At 45.2% G+C, this 27,298-nt stretch overlaps 1 protein-coding gene across 3 annotated transcripts in view; it reads left to right on the forward strand.

The window, feature by feature from the left end:
* Positions 1-27,298, forward strand: part of Clpb (caseinolytic mitochondrial matrix peptidase chaperone subunit B) — a 123,498-nt gene that overhangs the window by 51,850 nt on the left and 44,350 nt on the right. For all 3 annotated transcript variants that reach the window (XM_031387595.1, XM_031387597.1, XM_031387598.1), the window contains one exon: positions 8,208-8,336. In XM_031387595.1, the coding sequence (XP_031243455.1) occupies positions 8,208-8,336 (129 nt within the window). The remainder of the gene's footprint in view (positions 1-8,207; positions 8,337-27,298) is intronic.

Raw genomic sequence — 27,298 nt, forward strand, 5'->3', positions numbered from 1 at the left:
AGACGGGGATCACTGAGGGACCAAGTTGGACCAGCTAGGTTGTGTAGCTGCTGAGAAGCAGGCTTCTTGCTCTTGCTGCCAGCTTGTCCCTGAGGATCCCTGGAGGTGCAGGGGTACACTTTAGTTAAGATGGGAGAGGGTGAGCAGTGGATAATTACAGAGCAAAGCAAAAGGGTCCAGAGACCACTGAGCACCATGCTACCTACTGTAAGAGTTAGGAAAGGCAAAAAATAAAAGAAACTGAAGCAATGCTGCGGTTTGATACAGACCATTACAGACTCTACGGAGTTTGCCCCAGTTTTGCATTTGATGATGGGAGGGTGTGACTTGGGTCTGAAAAGCCTCACCTGGTGCTTTAGTAAGGGAATCCTGGACCCACGAGGACGCCACCCAGAATCAACAAGCAGATGTCAACATCCCTGCCAGCCCCTGCTCTCCCATCCTTTTCACTAGGTTAGAAGAGATGAGCCGTGCTTCCTGTCAGAAGACTGCTGGCCCAGTCTTCCCTTTCATCTGTCTCACCTTTGCTGAACCTATATGTGCCAGCTTTTTTGTTACACTTGCGGTGGAGGTGGGGGCAAGAAGGACCCTGTTGTTAGGAGAAAGTTTCGAGTCCATTAACTGAGAGCATGGTACCTGTGATACCATTTAAGTAGAGGCTGGACCTGAAGCCAGCCTCAGCTACCATGGGCTCATACATTCTGCAAAGGATAGAGCTGATAAGCAATATCCATACTTCAAGAACCTGGTTTCTTCTTGGGAAGACAAGCATAACATCTCACTAAAGAAGTATTTATTGAGCACTTGCCACATTCAAGAACGTATGCATAAAACAGTCTAAGTCCATGCAGGAGAAAATGCCAACTAATGTAGCATGAACTAAGCATGACTAGAATGCATAGAAGGGAAATCATGACCTCAGGCTGCTTGAGCCATAAAGTGTGAGTCCACTGTAAGTATAAGAGGCCGAAAGGAAGTCATAATCACACAGAAAAGGAGACAAGTGTGTGAGCTGAACAGACAGCCATTGACTGACGGTGCACCACTTTAAACCATCTGCCTGAGCTCAGACTCTGTTTCTTCACGTACTAAATGGCAGCCTAGTACACTCTTGTGAGGAAAATAGTTGTTCAAATGCCTGGCCTGATCTCACACATAGTAAGAGTTCAATGTGCTGGGTGTGGTGGCATACACTTTTAATCCCAACACTCTGGGAGGCAGAGGCAAGTCACTGTCTGTGAGTTGAAGAACAGCCAGGGGTACACAGAGAAACTCTGTCTTGGGAGTGTGGGGAAATTCAGTAAATACAAACCATTATTTTCTTACCACAGTACTTGTGACTCTCCACTGAACATGAAATAAGCTTCAGCCATTTTCCATTAATAGTGTTAGGGATGGTTCCAACCAAGCAGGATGACATCAGAAGAACTCAGATAATGTTAGATAATATGCCCGTCTTCTTACAGACATTTTTGCTTTGTTTTAGAGATAGGAACTCTGACTGACCTTGAACTTGTTTGTTATATCTCCTGGGCTGGCCTTGAACTCCCCAAGACTCTTGTTTCTTCAAAGTGCTAAGATTATTGGCCAAAGTGCTGAGATTATTGGCATGTGCCACTAAACCTGATAACCACTTCACCACTTTTTTTTTTGGCTTACACTTTTAAGTATATCATCTTTATTTTATTTAACTTACATATGGTAAAATTTAGCATGTAAAATATATAACTTACTGATTTATACTATATTCAGAAGTTATACAATCATCACCCCAACCCATTTTTAGAACATTTTCATCACATCATAGAAAGCCTCATATGCATTACCAGTTATCCTTCATTTGCCCTCAAGTCCCTAGCAACTAATAATCTACCTGGTCTCTTTAGATTACCTAAAATGGCCATTCTATGTACATGGAACCATATGTCATATGCTCATCTATGACTGACTTCTTTTACTTAGCATTATGTTTCATACACATTGTAGCAAATATCATTACTTAATTCCTTTTTATGGCTGAATAATATTCTGTTGTAAAATGTGTATTTATCTGTTTATAGATATTATGTTGTTTCTACCTTTGACTTTTATGAATACATTGCTATAAGTATTTGGGTACTTTTTTAATGGTTTATTTATTTGTTGGAGCTAGGGTCTCATGTTGTAGGCCTGACAAGCCTCGAAATTACTATGTAGACCAGACTGGCCTTGAACTCAGATATAGATCTGCCTCTGCTCCTGAGTGCTATGTACTACCTGGGGTACATAGTGACACCCTCAATCTCTGTCATATTTAGTTGTTTTGTATTATAGCAAGATTTTAGGCTTAAAATTAATTGTAAGTATTGGTACTTCAGTACCACAACACTAACTATTCGGTATTCCTCATATTACTGTCTGTCACACACGTTTTACATAGAACTTAGTATGTGACAGAGCTAAGATGGCAAACTCTGTGACATCTTCACCTTAAATATTTCTCAGCATAGGAAGCAGGGCTATTTGTTTGTTTGGGTCCAGTAAGTAGCCAGAGCTACATGGAAGCCATGGAGAGTCTTTTTTTTTTTTTTAATTTTATAAATTAATTTATTTTTTACACTCCATATTCCATTCCCCACCCCTGCCAATCCACCCTCTGACTGCTCTACAATCCCACACCTTCTCCCCAACTTCCTGTTTCCACATGAATGCCCCCACCCCACATGGAGATTCTTTTTAACTGCTGCTGTGGTCTTGGCCCTGGCTGTGGACTCCTTAGGCATAAACTTACTTACTTACATTCACAGGAGCAGTGGGGCAAAGGCGAGCAGAGTAGGGGCAGTCACTCCCACTGTGGGCAGAGGGGTGTGGGACCTCCCGTAGAGACAGGAAAAGCTTCTCTGGAAGAAGAGCCTGCCACCCCTGTGCTGGAGACAAGTGGGAAAATGTCTTTGTTGAAAAGGAGATGGTTCACTGGATAAAGGCCAGCCAGCCCTAAATCCTGGGCCTCAGGAGACCACCTTGGTGGCCCACTGGTGAGATGGGCTTGGATACCTCCCTTGCATGTGCTTGCTTACTCCTGGCAGAGGGCTGGGGCCAAGCTGTCCCATTTCTTCTTCCCAGTCCTATCTCCAGCCATCTTCTATGGCTTGAGAAGAGTATGGGATATCAGGATTGGCCTTTTTAGCACCTAGCAGTGAGGCTGTGCCTTAGTTACTTCTCTGTTACTATGAAGAAACAACATAACCAAGGAAAAAAACATTTTTTCCCCATTGGAACTTGGTTACAATTCCAGGGGTTGAGTCCATAGCAAGAAACATGAGAGCAGACAAACAGACTTGGCACTGGAACAGTAGCGGAGAGCTCATTTTACTATAAGTTGGAGGTAGAGATAAAGAGACTGGGCCAGGTATGGGCTTTTGAAACCTAAAGTGCATGCCCAGTACCATACCTTCTCCAAAAAGGCCTCACCTCCTCCTAGTCCTTCCCACCGTTGTTCTACCATCTTCATTTTGACTAAAGGTTTGAAGTACTCCACCCAGGCTAGCTTGTTAAGGTGCTTGGGACCCAGCTTTCAAATATGAGCCTGTGACCAGCGCTGGTAGTATAGTGGTGAGCATAGCTGCCTTCCAAACATGAGCCTGTGGGGACCACAGACTGCTAACACTGGGCATTGTAGAGAAAGCTTCATGCCAAGCACAGAATAGATACCAAATGTCACCCTTCTGAACAGAGTTCCCCAATGAAATGGGAGCATAAACTTATAGCTCACAGTGCAGTTGTGAAATGAAAGTCCTTGTGACTCTGGAGAGCACCAGCATTGCAGGACTCTAACCAGACACTGCTGGTTCCATGCTACATGGAACCTGCCATGTCCTTTGTGAGGCAGGGCCTTTGTGAGAGGCTAGGTAAAAAGGATAATGGCTGACACTGAGACTAGGTGTATATGAGATGCTGTCTTACCACAGCCGTTCGCCGAGACATTCCTGTCTTTCCATTACAGACAGAGAAGTTTGACACAGAGAGGTCAGGGAGATGGTGTGAACCTGCATAGTACATTTAGGATTCAAAAACAAGTGGTCTGGCTCCAGAGCTTGCTCAGTTGCTAGCCACTCTCTGTTGCCTTCACTAAATATTTGTTTGTAGATGTTATTATTGTTTTCTACAAACCAAAATATCTGGTCTTTAATTATGTGAGATGTTGAATATATCTATCCAAAATGCTTACCACCAAGAGGATCTCAGATTTAAGAGTTTGTTTGTAATTTGGAATGTTTGTGTATAGGTTTTATTGGTTGAACACCTCTAATCCAAAAATATGAACTCTAAATACTCCAAAATCAGGAAATTTTTTTGAGACAAGGTCTTCTTATGTAGCTCAGGATAGCTTCACATTTGTAATCCTCCTGCCTCTGCTTCTGTCACCAATCCCAACCAAAATCAAAAAGGTGTCAGCATTGAAAAAGATTTTGGAAAAAAAAAGTTTTAAATTTTTTAGTATTTTAGATTCTTGATATTCATAAAAGAGGCACTCAGTTTATGTCTACTTGCTGTTTTTGTCAAGCACTTGTCAGCCGTCTGTGACCATGCTATGCTGAGTCTGGACTCACTATCTATAGTGAAGAAAACAGTGAGCCTGCCTGGTAGAAAAGCACAACCACACACACACTTGGAGAGAGCGAGGAGATGCTAGAGGAGCCCTCAAATGCAGGAAGGACCGCTGGACAAAGTGACTCTTTGTTAGAGGCCTAGAAAGGAAGTAGCCAGCCAGGTGACAGGTAAGGGATGGACTGGTACAAAAGTACTTTCAGAAAGGGAGGTAAGGTCCCAGCAAGCAGGACACTTCATGAATAGTGCTTATCACTGGGTTGTGGTACTGGTCCTCTGCTGACATTTGCCTGCAGTAGCCCCCTCTGTGTTCCTTGAAATCACCTGCTTTTTGTGGTAAGCACCCTGTATGCATAGCCTGGTCACTGCACTTGTGAAAACAGTATTGGTTTGATTCTCCAATCAGACAGTTAATTCTTAAAGTTTGAAATGGCCCTATTCATTTATTATTTCATCTACCACTGTGGGCTGGTGCTCATTACACTTGTTTGTTGAATGAATGATATGCTTCCTTTGTAAAATGGATTACACCCTTCTTGCTTTCTTGAGCCAACTATCACTTTTCTTCCAGTTTATCATTACATCCAGCAGTTAATGTCCTGTGTGGCAGTTCAGAGATGCCCTTAGGGCCTTTTGAGGTGCTGTGCTTGGAAGCCTTTTCAGCTTTTCATTGTCCTGCTCTTTTCCCTCCCTGCCTGGCTAGTGTTTGTTTGTGATCAATCTGCTTGACTCAGAATTGTCCTCCCTAGCCTTATTTCCTTCTCCTAATCTGCAGTGGGCTAGAAACACGATTTCCAGTATGAGGGGATATAACAGAGTGAGTGACTATCATGACTGTCACTGAGGGTTGGTAACTCTGAGTTCTTAAAGGGCTTGTACAGAAGAAGTATAGATACCATTACATGTACCCAGAGGCTATGCTAGTCTGGACAACCCCCTTCATATGTGCCCCAAGGCCAGGCTAATCCAGGTACCCCCCTTAGATGTGCCCAGGCTAATATACACAATACCACTCGTGTCCAGAGGCTTGGCTACTAGATACTCTCCCTTAGATGTGCTCAGGCTAATATACATAATACCCCTCATGCGTCCAGAGGCTTAGCTATTTAGATAATCTCCCCCCCCAGATATGCCCAAAGGCCCATCTAATTTTTGCTGCTCAGAAATTTTCTTACTGTTCTTGATACCCAAGAGAAGGTTAACATAACACTCTAGGGCAAGCAGTGTGGTCTGCTCTCCAGCCCTAAGCTCCGCTATCTTCATTTTGGCTAGAGGTTTAAAATGCTTCCTCCCAGGCAAGCTTGTTACGGTGCTGGCTACACACCTTAGGCTGTCATACGGTATAGCTTGGTTCCACCAAATGTCTTACAGTATTGCCTGAGAAAGAAAGGAAGGGAATGCAAGAGCTAAGGCTGGTATCACAACATCCGCACTCTGCTTCTTTCTCTTTGCTTGATTCTCACTGGTGAGCTGAGTATGACTGCGAGGCTCCAGCAGTCCTACCTCAGCCTCCCAGGCTGCTTACACAGCCACTTAACTAGCCAAGCGAGTTGAGCTTTCATATTCTCTTCTTTAAAAATGGGACTGGATCATGACTACTGAATGGCCTTTTGGCTTTTAGAACTTTATTTATATAGTGTCTTTAGTATTATAGGAGGGGGCACGCTATCAGTTCATTCTGAAAGCACTCAGAAAGAATGGCTTAGGAATTACTTGCCTTGTGCTTCTATCTAGGCAAGGTCCCCCTTTGCCTTGTCCACATTCTTTTGTACCTCAAAAGGCTGAAAGAGCCTGCCCTTTATAGGGTTAATGCCAAGGGACAGGAGGGACTCAGGGAGGTAGGACTTAGGTCCTAGATTCTGCCCCCAACAAACTGAGCTGAAGGGTGAACATCAGAGAAAATTGGTTTCCAACAGGAGGGAAACAGAAACCTCGTCACAAAAGAAAGCAGGCTAGAATCTGCTCTGTGGGGCCTTCCCTCTCGGGATACCTCAGAGGGGTGGGACCCTCTAGGTTATTAGCTGGTCTCAAAGTGTCTGGGCAACAGCGTAAGCCACGGTCACTCTGGTAAGCAGATGTGTGGTGTCTGTCCACCAACCCAGAGGGCTTGAAAAGTGCTAACAGTCTCAGGTTTGTTTGTTTGTTTGTTTGTTTGCTTGTTTTTAATGAACTTGAGAGGGAGAAGAGGAGTAGAAGGACTGAAGCAAGCTGAGGGTTTGCAGGCTTTGTCTATCTTTACCTTTCAGAAAATGTTTTTAAGAGTGAAAAAAAATCAGATGGCACTGGGCAGTGGTGGTGCATGCCTTTAGCCCAGCGCTTGGGAGAGGTGGGCAGAGCAAGTTCTAGGACTGCCGGAGCTACACAAAAAAACGTCTAAGGGGAACAAAAATCAGATTGCAGGACCTGGGAGGGAGTTCAGTGGTAGAACTCTTGTCTGTCATGTACAAAGATGTGTTCAACAACAGGTTCAATACTCGGTGCCACCAAAAAAGTAAATTACAGATACAGTGAATTCCAGCGTTGAAGGGAATGCACACAGGCTCTATGTGCAGTCTCAGACAGAACAGATTAAAATGTTAGATGTGCCTTCTCTGGCTGCTGAGGTATTGTCTCCTTTTTCTTCTTTGTACTCTTCTATAGTTTCAATTTTTGTTTGATTTTATAAATCAGATTTTAAGCTTTAAGTCACGTACCAAATTGTAGACAGCAGAGGTTTGTGGCTTCTGCACAGACAGGCTCTGACCCAACCCCCACTCCCCTGGTCCACTTCCCATCTCCACCTTCACACCTAGACTCCTCATCCTTTGAGTTACCCAGTGTTCCCTGAACCTTTTCTTCATGCTCAAGCTGGGCTCACCTGTCCCCTGGCTCTGTGTTATCCTAATGCACCCACCAACATAGACTTTTATCTGCACACTCTAAACATCTGCATCTTGTCTGCTGCTTTTGCCAGATTAGACCATACTGATCACTTCATGTCCCCTATGACTCCTACAGGCCAGTCAGTGCTCAAGAAACAAACCATAGTGTAGGTGCTACTTAATATTTACAGTTACATAGATAAATTAAAATGTTGAAGAGCTAGGCAGTTGAAGCAAAAGGACCACTGGGAGCTTGAGACCAGCCTGATGTATATAGAGAAAACCCTGACCTCAAAAACATTTAAAAAAAAAAAATCAAAAGACAGTAGATAAGATTGGACATAGTGGCCCACACCTGGAATCCCAGCACATGGGAGGTAGAGGCAGGGGGATTACTGCAAGTAAGACCAGTCATAGCTGCTCTTTTATTCTAAAATACCAAAGAAGCCCAGCACAGTGGCACTGGCCTTTAATGCCAATACTAAGGAGACAGAGACAGTTGGATCTATGAGTTCAAGGCTAGCCTGGTCTACATGGTGAGACTCTGTTTCGGGGGAGGGGAGAGCTAAATGTGGTGGAACACAGTTTAGTCCCATCGCCAAGAGGTAGAGACAGGCCTATCTCTGCTAGTTCTGAGCAAGCCTGCTCTTCATTGTGAAGCCCTAAACTAAAGGGAGATGGGCAAGGAAAGGGGGGGCACCCTGAGCATGCACAGACTGATGTGTTACTAATGGAGGGTTGGATTGTTTTGTTCCTCAGTCCTAGTCACTCGAGAGGATGACTTCAACAACCGGCTAAACCACCGTGCTAGCTTCAAAGGCTGCACAGCCTTGCACTATGCTGTCCTGGCCGACGACTACAGCATCGTCAAGGAGCTGTTGGATGGAGGTGAGCACTGTGGGTGGTGGCTGGCAGGAGAGTACACCACTCTTCTGGCACCCTGTCACACTCCTTGAGCTAAAAGAATGATCTGTTTCCCAAGAGTAAGTGTCAATATGTGATTTGTCCTCTGGTGGTTGGTGTATATTCTTGACTGGGAGGGGGACTGGAGGGGGGGAATGGGAACAGTATCTACTCTGCAATAAGCTGTGAAAGATTTTTTAAACATTTTTTAAAATTATTCCGTAAAGTAGATATGTACACCTGAGTGATCGCAGGTGTCCTTGGAGGTGAGAGGCATTGGATCTTTCTAGAGCTGGAGTTACAGAAGCAACATGGTTGTTGGGAACTGAACTTCACTCCTCTGGCAGAACAGGAAGGACCCTTAATTGCCTAGCCATTTCTTCAGCCCCAGTGTGAGAGTTTTCTTGATTGATGGCTCTTCCCAAAAGTGTCCTTTTTCTCCTGTGACCTCCAGAACAGGACCAGGGGAGCAAGGGAAGTCATGTCAAGCCCTGCTAACACCTGCTACAGAGTTATTCTCCTGGATCTTGTCCTGCTGCAGTGTCCCTGATACTTCCTCATTACTCTGAGCCATGGTATCCTGTTCACATCTGGACTTGTATTCAGGGGGCTGGGACACAAGGAAGTTAAGTTTGAGGACAGCTTGGACTTCAGAGTGAATTCCAGGCCAACCTGAGCTACATAACTGAGACCCTGTCAACAAAACTTAACAGTAACAAAGTGGAAGGAAGGCTTCTCATCCGACTGGCCCTCTGAGATTGCAAACTGCCCTAACTGACTTAATATCCCTAGAACCCACATGGTTCTTGGCACATAGTAAATAGAAATAAATACTTGATGAGTGATGAATGTCCTTCCTTTCAGGAGTGTCAGTATCATTACAGAGAAAATATGCACCAGACTTGGGCTGACCTGGTCTCATCCAAGTCTGGCACAGCTCAGGCAGCTGTTTCCTTCTTAGTTCCCTTATCTCCATCAGCTTCTAATAGAGTAGAGCCAGCATGTGGGAGACCCAGATCCCTGTATCAGAAGGACACCTGTTCACCTGTTGGCTGATGCTTCTTGAAGGCCAGGGACCCATTCTTGGGGCTGGAACATAGGATCCTCCTGGGTACGGTTCATTCTCCATGGGATCTAAAAGAATTGGATGGTTCTTTCTAGGGCCTAGGGCCTCTGCATCACTCAAATGAGTGTCTTATCTCTCCAACATTGGTGGCCATCCCCATGGGTTCTGTCAAGAGCTGAGGCATCCCATTCTTTGCTCAGGTGGTCCCACTTTGCTTCACAATGACTCATGGGAAAACCTTTTTAATAAGATGTGACTACTGTGTAACTTCTACCAACTGTCTTATTTTTGCCACCTAACAAACCATTTTCCAACATCAGCCTGTGAAATTTGTTCTGTTCCACAGCCTTTGCCTTCCAATTATCTTCCAGCATATATGATGTCCTGAGGCTGGGGATACATCCCAGGAACCCAGTTCTGTCACCCATAAGCACACTGGTTTCATAACTGGACCTTGCCTGTACTCTCAAGTACCCTGTGGCATGGTGACTGGTACTTTGAGAGTTAAGACTCGGGGCTCCCAGAAGCAGAGGCTTCAAAAACACCCCAAGCAGACTGCTTCCAACTCTTTGGAAGCATTTGGACCTAAGCATCAGAACATGTTTCTCTCTGCCATGCCTTAAAATCAGCATGCCTAGTCATTTTCTCCTGGTTTCATATCCGTGCTTCCTCCAGCATCCAAAAAGAAAGAGTTCATTCTACAAGAAGCCCTCCGTGCTCCTCTTCCAGATCGAACACCTTTAAAATGAAGAAGGGAGGGCCTTTTATAAGATTCCCTCCAGCCCTAGGCCCCCAGGCCAAGGCTAGCCCTTTGAGCTGTTTCAGGGGCATGCTTTCCTGTCTGGTGACTTGGAACCAATGCCCTATGCCCCCACCTTTTCATTTCTCCCACCTGCCTTTTTAGTAGTCATCCATTTATACCCCTGCCCTTGTTTCCCAGCCTCGAGGGCCAAAACCATCAGCCCACTTGTTTCTCCCTTCTAGACCTGAACAAGTTGCTGTCACTCAGGGCCTGCAGGCCTGCCAACTTCTGACCCCTCTTAGTTTACTAGTGTATGTGACCAGCCAACCGAGAGGCAGGATCCTGCTCTCTTGTCCTAGGGGCTGTTGTCGGTAACATTTCCAAAGTCTTTGACCTCTGCTGACCTTTTCCAAAGGGTCTGCCTTCCTGCCCATCAGCTTTATCAGAGTGTTCTGGCCACCAGCTTTGCCGTAGCAACACCCAAGGCAGGCCTAGGCACAAAAACCGTCTGCTTACAAAGTCCACAGAAGTTTAGGTCCCTGGGTCTATGGGTGAGGGGTAGAGAGGGCAGCCGCTCATGCTCTCCATTTGAGTTGTAAAGAGGCTCAGGCAACAGCTTCAAGCTGGTGATATGGACACCCTCCAGCCTGTAGGAGGCAGCATGGAGTAATAGAAAAGAGCACAGGCAGGCTTCAAAGTTAGCTAACCAGGGTTGGAATCCCAGTCTCCCCTAAGCTAACCAGGTTACCTTGGACAGGTTATCCTAACTCTCTCAGTCTTGGTTGTTTTATGTGTCACATGACACCTTCACAGAAATAAGTGGAGATTAATAATAGATGTAAAACTACCTGACAGACACATGTTAAATGCTTTGTGACAAGTAGTTCCTTTTCATTTTTATTGGGGTATGTTAATTGCATATAGTAGTAGGGGTTTTTTTGTGCTTTGATCACAGCCCCCCAGTGCCCCTCCCTCTCTCCTGCTGTCCTACCATATCTGTCCCAAGGTCTCCCCTCCTGCTGTCCTCTAGTTGATTCACACCCTCAGTCTCACTTCTCCCTTCACCACTTGTACATATGTAAATGATTTATATCTATGTGAGGTCTCAGATCCAAACTGAAGTACAAACATGTTTTTGTCATTAGCAGTTATCATTATGACTGAGATACAGAAATCACACTCTAATGCTGGCAGCTTTAACTCCATTTCTCTTAACCTCTGTCTCTGCCTTCTCCATCCCCATGCTGCCTAGAGTGCTGCTGTATCTCCTCACTTCTCACCCACTTGTACTCAGAGACCTCCCTCTGTTGGAGCCTTTCCTACTTGCCCTCCTATGAACATGTGCATTGTTGGCCCAGAGCTTACCACGGACTGCTCAGGGTCATTTTTTCCTATTTCAAGAAACCCCATAACTGTAAAATGTATAAGCTTTGGAGACAGACTTTAAAACATGTCTCTGTTATATCATTATGTTAAACTATTTGATATCTCTGAGATCATGCACCTCAGGACATCTTAAGGATCAGGCACACTGTCTCTGACCCTGAGACTCTGATGGTGACAGATAGCAAACAGGCCATGGTAATGGGGTAGATGCTCCCACAGGAGGATAAACAAGGGGCTCTGTGGACATGAAACATGGCCAAGGAGGTGTAATAAGTTACAGAAGGAAGACTGCTGGATGAATGGACGATACCCCTTTCCAGGAAGACTAATAGGAAGACATTCTCGTGTACAGGTCTGAAGTAACCGCTGTCGGTCCTGTAGTATCCTGTAGGCAATATACTGACCATGTATGGTCATCCTTGCTGCTGCTGACTCTGTCTGTTGTTAGCTTAGAGCAGGGAGGCTCTGCTTTCATACTTGACTTTGCAAGTACAAGAAAGCATGGAGGAGGACAGGTGGGCACCAGGACTGGAAAGAGAACAGGCTTGGGGGGAGGGTGGCTGCAGCTGCCTTACGTTAGTAACCCAGGGCTGCTAAGCTGTATTAACAGTTTCCTCTCAGGAATGTGCTCCCATGAACATCTCTGTCTGCCTAAAACATGCCTCTAATCATGGTGGGTTTTTTTGACTCAGTTCCTTCAGAGAAATAAGCTCTAAAGCCCCAAGGCATCCATTGTATATAAGGAGCTCACTTTTCTCTGAGGCATCTAAAACAGTACAAGGTAAATGCCACTCTAGGGAGAGATGATAAAATCATTTTTTATCAGCCTGACACTTAGCTGTGCTTCCTGCCAGCCTCTAGCACCCACCCAGTGTTTCCAGTGCTGCCCCTCTGTTCCTGCAATTCTTTCTGCCATTTGCCTCCCACTGAGGCCTTCTCAGGCTGGCAGCTTCTTTTTACCTGCCAATCCCCAGTTCCTGAGCCACCTTCCTGTTGTGCATCTTTCCTGCCCCTGAGTCTAGGGTAGGTACGACAACACTTGCTACACTAAGTTGGATAGCACTCCGAGGGAATATCTCTCTCCTTTCATCTCCCTTCCTTAGCTCCACATTGGCACACTACTGAGCACATGTTTGGAAGTACCCCGCCCACTCTCAGCGTCCTGCTGCCTCCTGCCTCTGTATCTCTTCTTTCCACTGCTGCTTCCTGTTTCATCACTGGTGCTCTTTACCTCAGTAACACTTGGCCCTTCTGAAATCTAATCCCCCTCCTCAGGGCCTCCCTCAGCCTTTCCTTCCTACTTTCAAGGTTCCTCTTTGACCCCTTCTCTGAGTGCCTGGCTGAACTGTGGGTGTTAACTTGCCAGCATCCACTGAGTTCCTGAATTCCTGCTGCCCCGCCTGAGGCAAGGCCTGCCCACTGCTACCATCATCCCTGCAGCAGCAGCCTGTTGTTAGCCCATCATTAGGACCAAAACTTAGTGGTCCGTTTCTCGTTCTACTTCACTGTCTGTCCATCTGTCTACACTGGCAGATGTTGTGCCGTCAGCTTTCTTTGCCTGGGGCTGTCTGCCCTCTGTTGAAACTTCACACCCAGCAGCACAGAGAAGGGTCAGGAGTTCTGGCTCTGGCACCCATAAATTCTCCTTTGTGCAAACCCTTTCTCAAAAATAGAAAAGCAGACTAGAGCAGCTACTGAAGAGATGTCAGAACCTCTTCCAGCCCTGGTGTCCTGTATAGCCTCTGACAAGTCTCTTCGGTCATTTATCAAGCATTTGCTGTAGTAGTCAAACTTTTTATTGCTGTGACAGTACCCGGTATAAATATTAAGGAGAGGAGTCATCTTGCTCACAGTTTCAGAGGTGTTAGATCATCGCAGTGGGGAAGGTGTGGCAGAGCAGCATGTAAGGAGAGGAGAGCGAGGCTGTGCTAGCTGGCGTTCTCTCCCCACCCTTTTATTCCTCCCAAGTCCCCAGCATATGTGATGGTATTACCTACGTTCAGAATGGGTGTTGTGTTGTCCATCTGTCCATCCGTCTCTACCCCCTCCCCTGCTTAGTTAATCCTCTTTGGAAACATGCACTCACCAGCACAGCTGTGGGTGCTTTAGCCCTTTACTAGGGGCTTTTGGCCTAATCAAGGAGACGGTGAAGCTTAGCCAGCGCTCTGCTGAGCACCTCTCCTATCACAGATTCCAGCCTAGGCTCCAGGCCAATAAATGTGATACAGGCCTGGGTGTTGCCTTTAAGAAACTCATAGCTTACGAGAAACCGAGACATTTAACAACAACTCTGATGTGATAGTGGAGATCTAGAGAAGGTGCTGTGGGATCACAGAGAAAATCTCTTCAGCTACGTGCTGTGAAAGACCTGTCATCCCAGCACTTAGGAAGTAGAGGCAGGAGGATCCAGAGTTTGAAGCCAGCCTGAGCTTTATGAGACCCTGCCTCAAAAAAAAAAAAAAAAAAACCTGTCTAGTGAGACAAACTAGTAATCAGAGGCCTCAGGCAATAGAATACTAAGTTTGAGGCCAGCGTGAGTTCAAAGCCAGTCTGAGATGAGAGAACCTGTCACCAAACAGAATTTTTTGAGTCTCTACTAATAAGATAAGGAAAGCTTGGTGCAGGGGATGGTGTCTACACAGATAAAATGTTGATGTACTTCTGCAATCGGTGAATAAATTGTGGAATTCTTGTAACATTGGGAATTAATGAATTTGTGCTCTGTCAACATGCATGGGTCACATGCCTTAGCATTGTGCCTCTGCTTAGAGTTCAGAATAGGCGAGACTAGTCAGTGGTGTAAGAAGTCAGAGTAGTGCTAATCTCTAGGACACTGGGAGTGACTGGAAGAGGACACACAGGACTTCCATGGTGCTCTACTGTACAGTTACGCAGGGTCCCTACCTTGAAACTGTACTCAACTGCATCCTCCTCTGCGTTTTTCTCTGAGTCCTGTGTGTGGTACCTGACCCCACCCCACATGCATGACCATAAATCTCACACCACGGTGCCAAGTCACACGCACTGAACTTCATAAGGAAAATCACTTTCTTATTCTAGACCAAGACAGCTTCTCAGACTTTTTCTACCCCTCAGATCCCTAAGCACCCCACTCGCCGACTTCCAAGCTGTTGCCCTATTTCACGAAGAAGATGCACTGTAGTTAGAAGGGAACTTCCTTGTTCTGCCACTGTCTCCACCTATCTGCCTGCACTATGCTCTTCCCAGAGTGACACCTTCTGTTCTCCAGCAATGAAAGCAGTTCCTGAGACCAGCTGTTGGGCCTCTGGTTCCTCTTTCCTCCTGCTTTCTCAAGGACTCTGCCCCCCCCCACTCCAGCCTTTCTCTTCTGCATTACTACTCATTCTCATGAGTTTGAAAGTGTACCTTCACCTCATGCATTTAGAAATAACAGCAACACACGGCCCCGTATCCAACTCTAGAACTAACCCCATTTCTTGCATGTCTTAATGACTAAGGTTCCAAGGAAACGATTGCCACCGTCCTCTGCTTCTCCTGTTGGCTGAACCTCAACTGTTACCCTCAGTGGGGCCAGCATTGCCTTGATTATCAGATCCTAAAACCTAAATCATCTTTGAATTCTTTTCTCTTCCACTCCATGGACATACCTCTCCTGGGCTGCCCTCAGAAGAATGTTCTTTCAGTTACTCCTGTTCCTCTTAAGGCTTACCTCAGTAACAGTCAAAGAGATCTTCGTAAAATAGGCCACACCCTAGTTGGTGGTCATGGTACTCCGAAGACAGAGGCAGATGGATTTGAGTTTGAGACCTGGTTACAGAGCAAATTCTGGGACAGCCAGGGCTGTTACGCAGAGAAACCATATCTCAAATAATGAAAAAAGGAACAAACAAACAAAAAAGTTTTCTATTTAAAATCTTTGGCCTCAGTATTGAAACAACAACACAGGCCAGACTCCTCACCAGAGCCCTAAAAGCCTTACCACCCAGATTTCTACAGCAGCACACCACTGCTTTCCTCCCCTGACAGTCTTCTTCAGAAACACTGGCCCTGGTTGTCTCTCAGAAAAACTGTGACTCTGCCCATCTCTCCAAAGATGGCTACCCCATCATTTAGGTTTTAACTTAAATATCCCTTCTCAGGGACCCTCCCAAGCTGCCCTAGTAAAAATTATTCCAAAGTCACTGTCTTACTGCTCCTAGAAAGACAATCCATAGTGTCTTTGGAAGGTGACTCATGAAATACTGACTGACATGGGAGCCTCATGGCCTGTCAACATGGCTAGCAGAGCAGCCAGTTGGACAGGTGGGTCTAAACAGGAAGATTGGAGGTGGTCATTCTCTTGGGGTTGGCTAAGGCTGCACATTGTCTGTGGAAGGTAGTACAGCTGGCAGGCCCCAGAGGCTGCACTGATGTAAGCCCAAGAAAAAGGAGCTATGCAAGGGACTCAGGAAGCAGGAGGGAGGAGGAGGAGGAAGAGGAAAAGGAGGCTCTTACACTAAGGCAGTGCATCTCTCACTATCTATGAAAGGTTGATCTCTGTTTGAATCTCCAATTTACCACAGACCAATATCTTCTATATTAGATTTTAGCCAAAATTTGGCTGAGAAACAATAATACTTTCTTAAGTACAACCAAAATGAATTATTAAAAAAGGGGATGTTTTCAAAAGAAATGCTATCTACATGCCCAAATTTGTTACTAGTTTCCATAGACATAAAATGACTTGCAAGTCACCATGAAAGTGCCTTATAGAGGACAGGTAGTGAGGCTCACTGACTGGCACTAACTAGTTCACCATCTCCACATTAAGCATCACTGCTGTACTGGTCCTCTGGGCAGACGGAGGAGACAGGTGAGCAGAAGATAAGATAGCCTCTGCCCTCAAGTACACAGTTCAAGACACACAGTCATAATGCATGGCGGGTAGGCAGAAGCTGCAGGCATCGGGAACTGTGACCCGCCTCACCCTGCCACGTTCATCTTTGTAATCACTCTTGGGCATCACTTTTTCATCTATACAATGAAGAGACTATATCGATGACAAAAAGCTTCTTTTTTGCTTTATGCTAGCAGCTATCTAAGGGAAGTACTGAGAAGAGATTGCTAATGGGCACAAGGTTTGTATGAAAATGTTCTAAAGTAGATTATGATAATGGTTGTACAGCACTGTCTCTATGCTAAAAAGCATTAAATTGTATACTTTGGGTAAACTTTATGGCATGTAAATTATATTTGAGTAAAGCTGTTGAAAAAGAAAAGAAAGTAGTCCCTGCCATTCCAGACTGAAAAATACTGTCTTGAATGGATGACTGGTTGCTTGGAAAGCCAAGTCAGAAAAGTCAAGAAAAAAGTCAGAAAGCCAAGAAAACTGGAATCAAGTGAGATGAGCATTGAGAGCCTGGAGAGGTGGCTCACCGCCTAAGAACACTTGCTTCTGGTGGAGAACTGAACTCCTGCTCACACCTAGTCTGGGCTGCCCACAACTACCTATGACTCCAGCTCCAGGGCACCCAACATCCTCTTCTGACCTCTGCGGTCACCTATAAATATGTGACACACACACACAAATAATTTTTTTTAATTTTTAAAGAATGGTGGTAAAAATTTATCTGTAAACATTCTCTTAACTCTCTTAACTCTTAATGATATTTTGATTCATTTAATCTTATTATCTTTTTTAATACTTAAATTTTATTTTATGTACATTGGTGTGAGGTTATCAAATCCTCTGGAACCGAAGTTACAGACAGTTGAGAGCTGTCGTGTGGGTGCTGGGACTAGAACCCAGGCCCTGGAAGAGCAGCCAATGAGCTGTCTTAACCACTGAGCCATCTCTCCAGCCCCTTGTCTTATTATCTTAACAAACATTTATTGCATACTTCATCCCTTGCAAAGCTTAAAGTGTCTCAGAAACATCAGACAAATAACTACTTAGTTATTAGCTAATAATACAAGTACTATTACAGAAGAGAAGACGGTACTATGAGAGGATAATGGAAACCTAATCTAGTCCAGGGGAGCTGAGGGAAGTCTTCTGAGCAAGTCTGTTTCTGCCAGCGTCTGAAATGTAGATCCTAGGCCATCATAAAACTTAAGGCAGCCTGTGGAGGGAGATGACTGCTAGTCACCCTTAGGTACCTGCAGTCTTGGATCCAGCAATACTGGGAAGTCGGAATGGTCTATGGCAATGGTTCTCAACCTTCCTAATGCTGCAACCCTTTAGTACAATTCCTCATACTGTGGTGACCACCCCCCCCCGAAGCATAAAAATATTTTGTTGCTACTTTATAAGTTTGATTTTGCTGCAGTTATGAATCATAATGTAGATATCTGATATGCAGGATATCTGATATGCAACCCCCAGGGGGGTTGAGACCCACAGGTTGAGAACCACTGTTCTGTGTCATTGTCATTTCAATCCACACCTTAGATCAGGTGTGATGAAGGCCCAGCACGACCTGAGATTTGTGCTCAGCACTCAGCCAGCTCAGAATGAAGCTTCCCTTTCTCATCCCCAGGATGAGGTACTTCTGAACTCCCGTGCCTGTGTAATCAGTGAGCGGCTGAGGAGAGATGAGAACCCGGTCACTATGCTTTCCAGAACCACCTGCCATCCAGGCACACGCGTTTCATCAAGGCTTTAATGGGCTCCAAGCAGTCCTCAGATGAGCCTGGCTGGCATCCGGCATGAGCTCATCACCACCAACAGTAGCAGCCTGGAAGCCCAGGCTCACTTGGGTGAAGGAGAGGTCAGCATTGGCTAGGCAGGTCATCCTGTGTTCCACCTGCACTATACCTGGAAACAGCTAAGGGCTCAACTCCCAAGGCCAGCTGTCCTTTACCAACTTATTCATTCCCCGCTAAGGCATGTATCTTAGACTGGAAGAGGGACTCTGCTTTAGGAAAGGAGGGTAGCAAACTGAAGATCAGGGCCTACAGAATACCAGCAAAGGGTCAGACTGGAGATGAGCCAGAACCAAGATTCCCTCCCCCAAAAGGAGTTTGATTCTAGCCTTTCTGTGCTTTTTTTCTTTAGAGAGAAGCCTAACTGTGTCTTGGGAAGGACACAGCAAGGATGTTGTTCTCTGTGGATTTGAACCATGCACTGCTTTTTGAATTGCATGTTGAAATGAATTCTTTTTATTAGAACAGAAGGGGGCTTGCTGTTAAGAAACCCTTCAGAGACCCTCCCTTGACCTAATGGATCCCTGACTGGGCACTGGGGCCTGACACTTGCATCATTCTGACCTGAGTCCTTCCCTACCAGTTTACCTACCCTAAAATAAGTTAGCCTGTGATACCCAAACCTTCCATTTGATGTTTTGTGACATTGAATGAACAGTTGCCTTGTGATTTACCGAAGAGCATGCAAATCTAAATTTTCATATGTATTCAGCAACTCTTTTTCTGCAGCTGATCGCCACCATCTCCACTCTAGGCTTCTCTGTGTGCTCTTAAAGCATCCTGTCTAATTTTCTTACTGCCCTTTTATTCAGGACTGAAATATCCCCACTGAACCACATTCTCAGAAGGCAGAATAAGGACTTGGGTGCTTATCTTCCCAGCTTCTCACACTTCTCTTACACATGACAATAAGTGTTTGTTGACTGAGTTAATTTCTAAATGGGCACGGGCAATAAAGGGAATAAAAGATGAAATATAGGCCCTTCTCTTGTCTTCCTTCCTGGTAATTGGTGGTAGAAGACCCACACAAGCCTCATAGCAGGCATTGAGGATTAGGTGGAACTGCAGGCCCAGGCCCCACAAGCAGGCAAAGGGAAAGAACAAAGCTACTCTGTGAAGTGGAAACAAAATGAGCCCTGAACCTGCATGCTATGCAGAGATTATAGGAAGGAGAATGCCACCCACTGGACTATTAAGGAGACTTGAATGAGGAATGCCTTTTGGGATGAAACAAACAGGATAGATTTATAATCAAAATAACTTTAAGTTATTGGTGTATATGTGTGTGTGTGTGTATAACCATAATTTTTATTTTTAAAAAGATACAATATAAAGTTTCATGCATTGCTTTAGGAGAGGGGGTATCAATGGGAGATATACTGCAAAGAGGGGTCCCTGCCCACATCTCTTATCCTCCTCAGAGGCAGGCCTTGTGACTTTTCTTATGATCCTCTTTATGGCTTCTGTTAGCAGTTAGTACAGTTGGTGGGGGGCACAAGAATGTGTTACTGTGCAGTTTAGGGGATAAGTCTGCAATGTGTCTCACTAGGGTAAGCCATGGTACTTTCAGAGAACGCTTCACTTTGGAGACAATAGTAAAGAACCTGCTCCCTGTGTCCAGTTTCTAAAGGCCTTCGTTCCATGCCTTGCAGTACCACCCACCTTCAAAGCAAGCAATGACCAGTCAAGTCTTGCTCCTGTTTCTTTACCCTGACACTGTTTTCCCTTCCTGCTCTCTTTATAAAGACCCTGTGGTTATTTTGGGCCAACCTGAATAACCCAAGGAATCTAACAATCAACTGATAAGCAACGTCAATTTTGTCTTTATATGCCCGTTGTCTCCAGGACATATTCACAGGCTCTCAAGACTTGGGAACATCTTTGTGGGCATACTCTGCCTAGAACACACTCAGAGAAACTTGATGCATGCCTTTATATTCTTGTTTTTGAACAGTTAATATTGGCACATAGCACAACTTAAAAAGAGTTTTCAGTAAGGAAATCTTACTCCCACCCCAACTCTAACCACAATTTTGTCTGTTCTGAATTTGTTTGTTTGTTGTTGTTGTTTTTTACCTCCTTCCAATTAATCATTGGAGACACTTTCAATCCCAAGCAAATACCTGGCTTATCAGACTTTACCCTTGAACCTGACATCCCCTTGCCAAAACCAGTCTTTATGACACACTTGCAAGATAGGTGTTCTCCATATTTTCTAGCCCTAACACTCACCTACAATGACCAGTTGGCATGTGGTATTCTGTGGTATGCAAGATCCCTTCCCCACATCTATCTGTCTGTTGTCAGAATGAACTCACAGATGCACACCGTTTCAATGCTTACAGTTCATTACCATCCTTAATTATATTAGAGCTAAAATTGCCTCTGATTTTACCAGGGCGTAATATTCTTCTATCTCTTTCTTGCTTACTTTTCTCCCCTCACCCCCGCGGGGAAGGAAGGCGTTCAGAGAAATGTTTGGGGTTCTTAGGGTTTTGTTTTGTTTTTGTTTTTCATGACAGAGTTTCTCTATGTAGCCCTGGCTATCCTAGAACTGTCTCTGTAGACCAGACTGGCTTCAAACTCAAAGCACTGGGACTAACATATGAGCCACCATGTTTCTTTTTATACTTTGAGCGTTTTCTTATTTCTGGAATGGTTCAGGCTCATGTGCCTGCCTTGTTTCTGCCTTGGCATTCTAGAAGTGCTAGGACTTTTTAGTGAACGCCTCTCTTAGAGAGTGAAATCTAGTACTGGGTTTTTGTGGTTTTACCTAAAAAAAATAAACCATGCCTGCAAGCTGTCTGTTCCTTCCCTGCACAGCCTGGTGTTGGGATCAGTGACACTAATGGCCAGCTGTGCTGCTCTTTCTATCAAGGCACTGCAGTTTTAGGAAACAGCGAAGGACAGCACAGTAAGATATGTAGCTCAGCAGTAGCACATCCAGCTCTTTGACATCGTGGACCAGGGTCTTACTTACCTTTCTATTGCTGCAACAAAATATGGTGACCAAGGCATTTTATAAGAGAAAACATTGAATTTGGAGCTCATAGTTGCAGGTTAGAATCCATGACCACTATGGTAGGGAGCATGGCAGCAGAGATACAAGTGTGGTGCTGTGGAGTAGTAGCTGAGAGCTCACATCTCCATCTGCAAGTGCAAGACTATAATGTAAGCTCACTGGGAACTGCTTTTGCCAGATGAACTTTTATGGGTTTTGGTTTTGTTGGTTTGTTTGTTGTTGCTGTTGTTTTGGGGGGTTTTGGTTTTGTTTTCTATTTTTTTTTTTTTTTTTTTTTTTTTTTTTTTTTTTTATGATCTTGTTCTGCCCCAGAGAACAGCCATGACTCCACAAAGGAAATGGCAGCTACCTTCAGGCAGCCAGGAGGAAGAAGGCCTGGGTTCGCTTTCTGTACTTTCTGTTGACAGCCAACATTTTCATGTTTCTGTTGGGTGTTGGGAGGTCATGTGTGAGTGCATGTGTATGTGGAGAGCAGAGGTTGACAGCAGGTGTTTTCTACAATCATTCTCTGCCTGGCTGCTTTGAAACAGGACCTCTTGTTGAACCAGGAGCTCACTGATTGCCTAGACTGGCCACCAAGCTAAAGGAATGTATTTGTCTATCCCCCAACACTGGGGTTCCAAATGTGCCACTGTGCTCCACTTTTACATGGAGTCTGGGAATCCAAACTGAAGTTCTCTTGCTTACCTGGCGGGCACTTTCCAGAGAGCGCCTCCTCAGCCCCAGTCAGTTACATTTTAGACAAAAGAGCATACATGTCTACCAGAATTATGAATGCCTGTACACACGCATAGTGTGGAAATCCTAAGAACAGCAATGGCTCCTGTTTCAGTTAATTCCTTCAGAGATCTGTGATTCACACATGTTGTCTTTGCATGCATACTGAGCTCATAAGCTGGGTAAGTTCATGTTCTCCCCTTTGGTGTATTCGTTATTCATTTGAAACACAATGGGTTGATATTTAAATTTGGTTTCCATTGTAGGATTTTTCTTCCTTACCTAACCTATTGGCACAAGCTTGCAATTTAAATATATAGAGCATTCGCTTGTATCTAAAATTCAGAATTTTAAAAGGGAGGCTGGGAATGTAGTTTAATTGGTAGAGTGCTCACCCCAACATTCATAAGACCTTGGATTCACTCCTCAGCACCACAACCTAGGCATAATAGTAAAAGCTGTAATCTCAGTACTTAAGAAATAGAGGGGGGTTTTGTTTGTGTGTGTATACACTTGCATGTGTGGTGTGTATACAGATGCACGTGTGGGGATTTTCTCTATCCATACATGTGGAAGTCAGAGGATCACCTTGGGTGTTTGTTCCTCAAGAAAGCCACCCACCTCCCTCAAAAGAGGATTTCTCAATGACCTGAAGCCCAGCAATTGGGCTAGACTGACTGATCAGCAAGCCGCCTCCATCCCAACCTGCACTCCATCACTAAGACCACAAGCACATGCTTCTACAGGAGTCCCAGGGATCAAGCTCAGGTTCCCAGCTTGCATGGCACCTGCTTTACCAGTGATGCCATTCCCCAGCCCCCAAAGTCATGCCTTCTTGTTTTGCCTCACTTCCCATGTAAGAACTAATACTGTATGTTCCTGGTAAACGTTTCGTATAGATCTGCCTTCCTCTTTATAGCTGCACAGTATTCTATTCCTGACCTACATGTGTACATGAAGGTTTTTGAATATTTTGTAATCATAAACAGTGCAACTATATATGACCTGTTGTACATTTTGTTATTACTGCCTGTGTGTCTGTTGTAATATCCTGTAGGTAGCAGGCTTAGGTAGGAGGGCATATGCACAGGTCCTTTGGTTATGTACTGGATGTTTTTCTTCCACAGAACTTGTACTGCCTTACACTCCCATTATCCTACATAAACGTGTCTGTGCTTCTAGCCCCTGGAAGATGGATTGTCAAACTCTGAGGATTTTGTCAGTCACAGTAGAAGGGAAATAGTATCTATGTTACTTGGAGTTTCAGTTTGCTTCTCCTATTACAAATGGATTTGAACATCATTTTGTATATTTAAGAACCCTTTTGATCTTCTTTTGGGAATTATCTGTTCATAGCTTGGCCATTTCTTACCATGTTGTACCAGTTGGCCTGGTACTTACTGTATAACCAGAATTAGTTTCAAACTCATAGTAATTCACCTGCCTCAGCCTTCTGAGTGCTAGGATCATAGATAGACACCAAAATACCCTGCTGTCTTTTAATTTTTTCAATTAATTATTTTTTAACTTATTCACTTTGCATCCTGTTCACTGCCCCCCTCCCAGCCACCCCTTTCCATACCCCCTCCCCTTTTATCCTCCCCCATCCAATCCTCTGAGCGGGTGGGGACCCCCCCAAGTATCTCCCCATCCTGGCTTCCCTCAGTAGGAGGCTTGGCGCTTCCTCTCCCACTGAGGCCAGACAAGGCAGCCCAGCTAGAAGAACATATCCTAAGTACAGGCAACAGCTTTTGGGATATCCCTTGTTCCAGTTGTCTGAGACCCACATGAAGACGGAGGTGCACATCTACTACATATGTGCAGGGAGGCTTAGGTCCAGCCCATGTTTGTTCTTTGGTTGGTAGTTCAGTCTCTGAGAGCCCCAAAGGTCCAGGCTAGTTGACTCTGTTGGTCTTCCTGTGGAGTTCCTATCCCCTTCAGGCCCCACAATCCTTCCCCTGGTTCTTCCATAGGAGCTCCCAAGCTCTATCCTCTCTTTGGCTGTGGGTGTCTGCATCTGTCTAAGTCAGCTGCTGGGTGAAGTTTCTTAGAGAACAGCGTGCTCCTGTCTGCAAGCATAACAGAGTATCATTAACAGTATCAGGGACTGGTGCTTGCCCATGGAATGCTCAAGTTGGCTGGTTATTGGTTGGCCCTTCCCTCAGCTCTGCTCCATTCCCCATGCCTGCATTTCTTGTAGGCAGGATAAATTTTGAGTTGAAAGTTTTCTGAGTAGGTTGGTGTCTCTGTCGCTCTACTGGGGTTCCTGCCTGGCTACAGGAGGTGGCCTCTTCAGGTTCTATATCCCCAATGTAGTGAGTCACAGCTAAGATCACCCCCATTGATTCTTGGGCGCCTCCTTTATCCTAGCTCCTGGAGATGCCTTCTACCTCCTCACTCCTGTCAGCTGCAGATTTCCATTCATTTTCCTGGCCATTATTTGCCTGTGTGAGCATTTGCTGTATGTGATTGGCTGCTCAGGGAAGCTTGAAGAAGGTGTCATTTTTAATTTGTCCTTTACTCAGTGCCACAAATCTGATTCATCCTGCAATCTCAGTTGTAAGGCAGACTTGGTAAAGTCCTTAGAACTCATTAGAGAAAAGCACTTTTGAGAAAAATAATCTAGCCCAAGCAAGGAGTTCCATCAAAGTGGTCCTGCTGGTGTTTGTGCCTGTTCTCCACCCTCCCGTGTCTCCTCCTCTCCCCCTGTGCTCCTGTATTTTATATGTGAAATAGTCAGCTGACAACTGCTGAGAATAAAGGTAGGGAGCATAAACTGAAAGAGTTGTTGGCAGCGGCTTCTGTGTTGGGAACATGCAGCAGTTTTATGAGGAAGATGAGTAATTCCTTCAGCCTTGATGGGAGGCTTAGAACATTTATACTGTATTTTTTTTTGTTTTTATTTTTGATATTTTCTTTATTTACATGTAACTTTCTCCATTCCCGGTTTCCCCTCCAAAAAACAAACAAACAAACAAAAACAAATCCCTGTTGCCTCCCACCTCCCCATGCCTGTCACCCCGCCCTCTACTACTTTCTGGCCCTGGCATTCCCCTACACTGGGGCACAGAACCTTCACAAGGCCGAGGCCCTCTCCTCCTATTGCTGATCGAACCTGCAATCCTCTACTATACACATGCTGCCAGAACAATCAGACCCCTCCATGTGCAGTCCTTGGTTGGTGGTTGAGACCCTGGGAGCTCTGAGGGTACTACTTAGTTCATATTGTTGTTCGTCCTAAGGGGCTGCAAACCCCTCAGCTCCATTGGTCCTTTCTCTAACTCCTTCACTGGGGACCCTGTATTTATACTGTATTAAAGACACCTCTTCCGCATTTGTGACTCTCTTCATACTGGTAAGTAGTTAAGAAAATCCCACACAGATATCCCTGCACTTGTTTGCAAAGTCAACTGTGAATGAGGGCCTCTGTCTTCCTAAAGTACAGAACAGAAATCTGTGAGCGTGCCTTAGTCTAGAAGCTCACTCTCTGCTGTTTCGTTTTGTTTTGTTTTGTTTTGTTTTGTTTTGTTTTGTTTGGGGGGTGCTTATTTGTTTGTTTGAGGCAGTGTATTGTTGTCAAACCCAGGTGGGTTCAGACTTACAACAGTCCTGCCTCAGTCTTCCCAGTGCTAAGATGATGGCCATGAGCCCCCACAGCCAGCTTCAGCCATTGCCATAACCGCTGATCCTTGTCAAAGCAGAAGTCTACACTGAATTTTTGGGGGACAGACTTAAGTGGAAGCCTTCTCTTGATAAGTTGTCTTTGCTGCTATGGACATTCAACTGGGATTGGTCAACAGACGCTTAAACATCTGGTCAGCTCTGCCCTTTGGGGTGGAGCACTGTTTTATAGACAACCCATCAAGATTGATTGGCCTTCTAACTGAATTAGCCAGATGTGTGGGCATTGTGTGCCCTTTGCTCAGCCTCCTCCAATATTGTTAGGTGGAAGCAGACATGCGATTAGCATGTTTGAAGATGCTATTCATGAACAAAAGCTGCCGCCTCCTGCAGACTGGCTCTGCCCCAGATGTCAGCAGTATTATCACAACTGCTGAATTTAGCCTAGACCTGAGCTTGGCTTCCTCAGTCTCAGCTGTCCTTAGCAAGAGGGGGAGGGAAGGAGATCCAAGGCTCTTGTGTAGTCTGCTCTGAGCTCTGCTGTATCCAGAGCATGCTGACACCTTTAGAGGAAGTATGCTGGATTATGGGGAGAAGGAGGAGTAGGGCTAGTCTGAAACCCACAACTTTAGAAAACTTGCTCCAAATAAAAGAATGAGCTGGGCTTCTGGCCCCTGGTGTCATGCCAGTCAAAGTGTTATCTGAGTGTGCAAAGCCTCACAGGTTTGCAGTGAGCTTGAGTCTGAGGCAGGCTACTTCCTTTTCCTTGGCTGACTCCATACATGCCATGTGTTTGGGCGCTCATTTCCTGACTACACTTGCCTGTATATTTTCCTCAGAACAAACCAGACATTTTCATGTTGCCAGTAGCTCTGCTGCTATAAACAACTCATATGTGGTATGTCCAAACCTGCTCTCCTCTTATTGTCCTCCACACTCCATGCTTGGATGGCATTGTTACTATCCACCAGCTTCAACAAGAAGGCACTATAAATAAGTCTAATAATGCCTTCTGCTTCAGTGTTTAATGAGCTCTGTGTGTCTGAGAATTTCTTTTCAAGGCCATCTCTCCACTGTTACCCCTTCCCCCTAGTTCAGACTTTATAACAAGAGCACTATAGCAGCCATATTGTTGTCCTCCCTCCTTTTGGATCCCCTTCAGCCCAACCTCTGCCCTGCAAAGCTGTTTGTTCCCATGCTCTAAAACCTTCAGACGCCTCACACAGCATCCTCGTACTCTGCAACCCACCAGGAGTGTTCTGCCACTTTGTCTCTAAGAGAAGATGCAGGGATGGTGGTTTGCTTTGAAAGCAACTGTTGGGCCCTAGGAGGCTGCCTGGGAACCAGGAGCTGTCTGCAGGGCCTTGGAACCACTCATGTTCTAGCAGTCTTTCATCTCCATGCCTCCTCATTCACTTTTCCCTACTTCTCCTGCTATCCAGATCTGCTTATCCTTCAAGAGGCAGCTCCTTACATTGTCTCTCTGGATTTCCCTGGTGTGCTTACATAAAGAAACCCACTTCTCACTCTCTGCAAGCTTAAAATGTTCAATAGCTTTTAGTGGCACAGTGGTGGCACATACTTTAACTTCAGTCTTAGCACTCTGGAGGCAGAGGCAGAAAGATCTCTGAGTTTGAGGCCTTACTGTTATGTGACAGTGAGGTATATAGACCAGATCTTGAGTCTGGTCTACAGAATGAATTCAAGGACAGCCAGGGCTACACAGA

This window comes from Mastomys coucha, unplaced genomic scaffold (genome assembly GCF_008632895.1).
Source record: "Mastomys coucha isolate ucsf_1 unplaced genomic scaffold, UCSF_Mcou_1 pScaffold21, whole genome shotgun sequence".
Taxonomy (NCBI): domain Eukaryota; kingdom Metazoa; phylum Chordata; class Mammalia; order Rodentia; family Muridae; genus Mastomys; species Mastomys coucha.